General features: G+C 35.3%; 1 protein-coding gene across 1 annotated transcript; it reads left to right on the top strand.

The window, feature by feature from the left end:
* Positions 1-4203: 4203 nt before the first annotated feature.
* Positions 4204-5223, top strand: LOC147943929 (uncharacterized). The gene is made up of 3 exons (XM_087512412.1): positions 4204-4536; positions 4667-4929; positions 5010-5223. Exons 1-3 carry the CDS (start codon positions 4204-4206, stop codon positions 5221-5223), a joined length of 810 nt encoding a protein of 269 aa, XP_087368538.1.
* The last annotated feature ends 505 nt before the right edge of the window (positions 5224-5728 follow it).

Raw genomic sequence — 5728 nt, 5'->3', positions numbered from 1 at the left:
CAGGTATGGAGGCTGGTGTAGTGCCTTCTCCGGTGGCTGGTGCAGTGCCTGCGGCAGTTGCATGTGTAGTTGCTGGTGGTGGTTGGTGAGCATTCATATAGTCAGCTAATTCTGGATCATTTTTCTTCATGAATGAGAGAAGGTGCTCCAAGGTTGAGAGTCGAGAAAGGGCTTGTTGGTGTTCTTCATTTTGTTTCACGAGCTTACGACGAACATCTTCAAGTTTCTGATGCAACTCCAACATAGATGAGGAAGAAGAGCTTTCACAACTCTCTTTTCTTTTCCCTTTGGCCATGGTTTCAGCAAGTCATCCAAGCCCGAAAGGATTTCCCTTGTCATCTGTTTGAGTACACTGAAAACATGAACAGAAAATGATTAAAAAGCCAAAAAAAATCTGAAAGTAGCATCAAGCTCTAGGTGTAAAATAAAGACAACCAGTCACAGGTCATAGGCAGATACAATGTTAAGAAGAGTTAGACATAAATTACCTTTAGAAAGATCTCATTCTGTTGATCAATAGAGAGATTCCAATGAGTTGAGGTTTCAGATGAGTTCTCAGAATTTGCTGGCCCATCCCCATCCATTTGAATCAATTTGCTTGACAAGATCAGTAATAGCTCCATCCCAATTATACTTTTTCTACAAACAAAAAATTGAAAATTGTTAATACACTAGTAATCTGATTGGACAGCAAACAATGGTAAGAGATACAATACTCAGAGAAATCTAAATCAAATGAAATGTAAATCTAAATCAAAAACCGAAAAACTTACAAAATCCAAGCTAGAATCAGAAGCACAAATCGACATTAGAGAGAATCAAAAGCTAACTCTAACCAGTCAAAGAATCAAAAGCTAACTCTATCCAAATGCAAACTTAAACACAAATATCAGAAACTCAAACACAAATTCAAAAGCTGAAACAGAAATTACTCAAACGAGAAGCCAAGATTCCTTACCATATGGTCCAACGCCTTCAATATGGTCCTTACTCAAGACTGGTAGCACTTGAACCGCTGACTTGAACCGCCGACCTGCCTGAAGTTTGGGGCGACTTGCCTGAAATCTGGGCCGATTTGCCTGAAATTCTTGGTGACTTGTTAGTTTGGGGAGCAACAGAATTTCCTCCTCGTCCTTTGGTCGATTTACCAGCCATTAGGAGAAATCAAAGAGAATACAGAGAGATTGGGTTTAGAGGATGAGAGAAATCGATTGAAATAGAGAGATTTGGTTAGAGATTGAAGAGAGAGTTTCGGGTTGAGAGCAAGAGAGCAAAACCCTAGATCTAAAAAGTTATGTCGATATTTACTAAGTGTCGAATGGGTTTTGTTTTAACTTTAAAAAATCTTACGTAGTCATAAAAGGGTCACAAAAATGTTAATTATAATCAAATATTAGGAGGGAGGTTTTGCCGCTAAAAGAAAACCTGAAATTTTAATCTGAAAATTATCCGTCCCAATTATGTCGCAATACAGTCGCAAAGAAGTTTGAAATGGTCGCTAATAAGTCGCAAAGTGTAGCAAAGAGAGACTAATTTGTGACTAACATCTAAGAGTCACAAAATGTTTGTAACGAATTTCTTAACTTATGATCGAAATAACACCTATCTATTGTGATGTAAGGATGATATTACAATAATTAAAAGTCTAGTAAGTTAAATTAGTAAAAACACATGCAATGCTTGTAAGTTATGAAATTGCAAACTCATTACTTAACATTACATATCATGTTACATATTATGGTTTGATTAATTATAAAATAGATACAAAACCATAAGTTGACTATAGCATTGCTTATTTTTCCAAGTCTAATGTTGTTGGAGTCATTATAAGACTTATAATTATGACAATTGTAAAAATATGAATTGATAAATGTCCAAGTAAAATACGAGCGTCGCAAAGGCGTTACAAAGTCGTCCCGAACTCAGATGTTAGTCGCAAAGTGGTCCCGAACTCAGGCGGTGGTCGCAATGTCGTCGTCTTTTGGTAGCTGATTTACGACTACTTTGTAACTCCTTCAAGAAACAGACGCAAAAATGCTACCTTATTGTGACCAATCTAAAGAGTCACAAAACTTTCTAATGAATTTTAAAGCTTTTGATCGATCTACAGTCCATATAAACTGTTAGAATCAATGAAATTACAACAATAGAGCAAGATTAATCCTTTACATGACAATAATCATGAAATGCATTTAAGTTATGATCATTACAAAGCATTACTAAACATTACCTAATATATTAAGCAATGTTTAAGATTTTTAAGAAATTCTTACAAATGTTTAGAATTCTATAATATTTGTATGCTACTGATTATATTTTCCAAGTTTAATATTGTTGGAGTCATTATAAGACTTATAATATTGACAATTGTAAAAATATGAATAGATAAATGTCCAAGTAAAATACGAGCGTCGCAAAGGCGTTACAAAGTCGTCCCGAACTCAGGTGTTAGTTGCAAAGTGGTCCCGAACTCAGGCGGTGGTCACAAAGTCGTCGTCATTTTGTAGCTGATTTACGACCGCTTTGTAACTGCGTCAAGAAACAGACGCAAAAACGCTACTTTATTGTGACCAATCTAAAGAGTCACGAAACTTTCTAATGAATTTTAAAGCTTTTGATCGATCTACAGTCCATCTAAACTGTTAGAATCAATGAAATTACAACAATAGAGCAAGATCAATCCTTTACATGACTATAATCATGAAATGCATTTAAGTTATGATCATTACAAAGCATTAGTAAACATTACCTAATATATTAAGCAATGTTTAAGATTTTTAAGAAATTCTTACAAAATTTTAGAATTCTATAATATATGTATGCCATTGATAATATTTTCCATGTCTAAGGTTGTTTTAATCATTAGAAGACATCTAATATTGACAATGGTATAAATTTGAATAGAGAAATGTCCAAGAAAAATATGAGCGTCGCAAAGTCGTTACAAAGTCGTCCCGAACTCAGGTGTTAGTCGCAAATAAGTCGCAAATAGGTGACGCGTTAACGAATAATTTGCGACGCCTGTTGTGTTGTCACAATTAAAACATATATACGAAAAGGTTCTTACCCTGGTTTGAAACTTTGTCTGTTTTCACCAAACTCGCTAAAACTTCATTTTTTGGTTACAAATCGATATATTAACCGTAGATTTGTTCCATTTTAATGAAAACACATAAGAAAATGCCCAACAAAACAGAAAAAACCAAAATTTCATATTGAAACTCGCAGCAAGCACAGGCGGCGCTTAGGGTTTGTAGAGAAGAAGATGAATCGTGTGTAAATTACGCTTTTGCCCATCTGTCAGTTTTTTGCGTCTCAAAGTGGTCGTAAACTATGACAGGTGAATATTTGTGACGATTTTGTGACTACATTTTGGGCGTCTCAAACATTAGGTGAGTTAGATACTAATGTTTCCAACGTTTTCTAAATTTATTTTGCGATTGATTTGTGACGGAACAACAAAACTTTAAGAGAGTTACAAATAAGTCTTATTTTGTGATGATTTAGCGACGGCTTTTTGCAACCCCGTTCTTTCCGCCCCAAATTAGTTGCAAACTACGACCTTTTTTGGACCAGTCTTAAAAGCATAGCAAAAGGGTCTACAATTTGCGACTATTCGGCGACTTCCCAGCATCGTTGTTAATTTGCGACTAATTTGTCTTGGTATTGGTGTTGGTCGTTAATTGGTCACAAGTACGTTACAAAGTAGTCGCTAAATTTGCGACTACAATTTTGGTCACAACCAATGGTCACATATTGCAGGTTTTCTTGTAGTGGTTACAAGTTTGAGCATAAGCGATTTGCGATCCATCATAAGTTTGAGGTAACATTTAAGTTATGTTAAATTTGTTTAAATTAAATTTAATTTAATTAGTTTATATGCATATTACTATATGTATTATTTATAGAGTAAAATACTATACATATCTCTTGATTTAATGGTAGGCTCTGCATCCTTGATCATTTAAATCTACATTCTTGATCTAATGGTAGGCTCTGTCTCCTTGATCATATGTTCAGATCTATATATTTTAAATCATATGGTAGGCTATGCCTCCTAAAATGATTGTTTTAATTTATGAATATATTATATAGCTTATAATTTTGTTTTATAGTTTATATTTATTGCTAAAACAAGATTTTACAAAATTATTTCATAAAATTTTATATTTAACAAATTGTTTTATTATTTATATAGTAATCATGTCAAACTTGGCAAAGCTTGAATTCCTCGCCCTTGATGTCTCTGGGAAAAATTATATGTCATGGACGTTAGATGCAAAATTCTATCTGAAAGGGAATGGGCTTCTTAAAACCCTCGATCAGTCAGAAACGGGGTTAGAAGAGGAAAAAACAAGAACCATGATGTTCTTGCGTCATCATCTCCAAGATGGTTTAAAAAATGAATACATCACGAAAGAAAATCCTGCAGATCTCTGGAACTTGCTCAAGGAAAGATTTGATCACCAAAAGTATGTGATCTTACCTAAAGCCAAACATGAATGGCTAAACCTGCGTTTTCAGGATTACAAAAGTGTAAGTGGAGTACAATTCCGCTTTGTTCGGAATCACTTCGAGGATGGCTCTCTGCAGAGAAGAAGTTTACGATTATGATATGATCGAAAAAACTTTTCAAACTTTTCATCCTTCAAATGTACTCCTGCAGCAAAAATATCGAGAAAGAGGATATACTCGATATTCTGAATTAATGCAAGTTCTGCATTTTGCTGAACAAAATAATGAGCTCGTGATGATATATCATCAAACCCGTCCAACTGGATCAGCTCCACTTTCAGAAGTGAATGTTGCTACATCAGCTTTAATAATTGGCAAGGGCGAGGACGCGGACGCGGTCGCGGTCGCGGTCGAGGCCGTGGAGGTGGTCTTGGAAGAGGAAAAGGAAGGGGTCTCTCTCCTAATGATTTCAAGGCAAGAAAAACCAACAAAAATCTTCAAATCAATAATGTTGGTCGCATTATAAAGAAACAAGGTGAAAGTACTTGTTACAGATGCGGCATAAAAGGACATTGGTACCAGACCTGTCGTATTCCAAAACATTTGGCCGATCTGTACCAAGCATCCCAAAAGGCAAAAGAAAGGGATGTTGAGACCAACCTCATCTATGATAAAGCTGGACCTTCTTTCCATGGTCTAAACGATAAACCCCATCTTGATATAGCAGATTTTCTCGTTGATAATGAAAATAGAAAATCATGCGAATAAGGCCGATATGCCATGATATTCTTTGTCATAGTTTGATATGTACTTTATGTTTATAAAATGTCTTTTTGGATAATAGTTTTATTGTAATATATAATAAATTTTTTTGTAAGACTTTTTGTTATTTCATTAATGTTTATTTTATAAATATTTTATCTCAGAAAATATCAAATTTTGAGATTGAGGATAGAGATATGTGTCTAGCAGACAGTGCTACAACGCACTCAATACTTAAAAAGAAAATATATTTCTCCTCTCTCGAAATAAAAGACTCCGCTAGAAGCGTGAGCACTATATGTGGTAATGCAAAGATTATTATAGGCTCTGGAAAAACCAATTTTATGCCAAGGGGAACATCCGTCTGCGGACTGGACTGTTTTTTATTTACCATCCAGCAAATGTACTCCGCAGTGGTGCGGTCCAAATAAAGCAGAGACAAAACCGCAGCGGACCAACTGCGGACCGCTTTTGCATACAAATAGAGTTGGTCCGCAGCGGTCTGTTGTCC

Source organism: Camelina sativa, chromosome 5 (genome assembly GCF_030686135.1).
Source record: "Camelina sativa cultivar CO46 ecotype springtype chromosome 5, ASM3068613v1".
Classification (NCBI taxonomy): Eukaryota; Viridiplantae; Streptophyta; class Magnoliopsida; order Brassicales; family Brassicaceae; genus Camelina; species Camelina sativa.
This window is presented reverse-complemented; position numbering and strand designations above follow the sequence as displayed.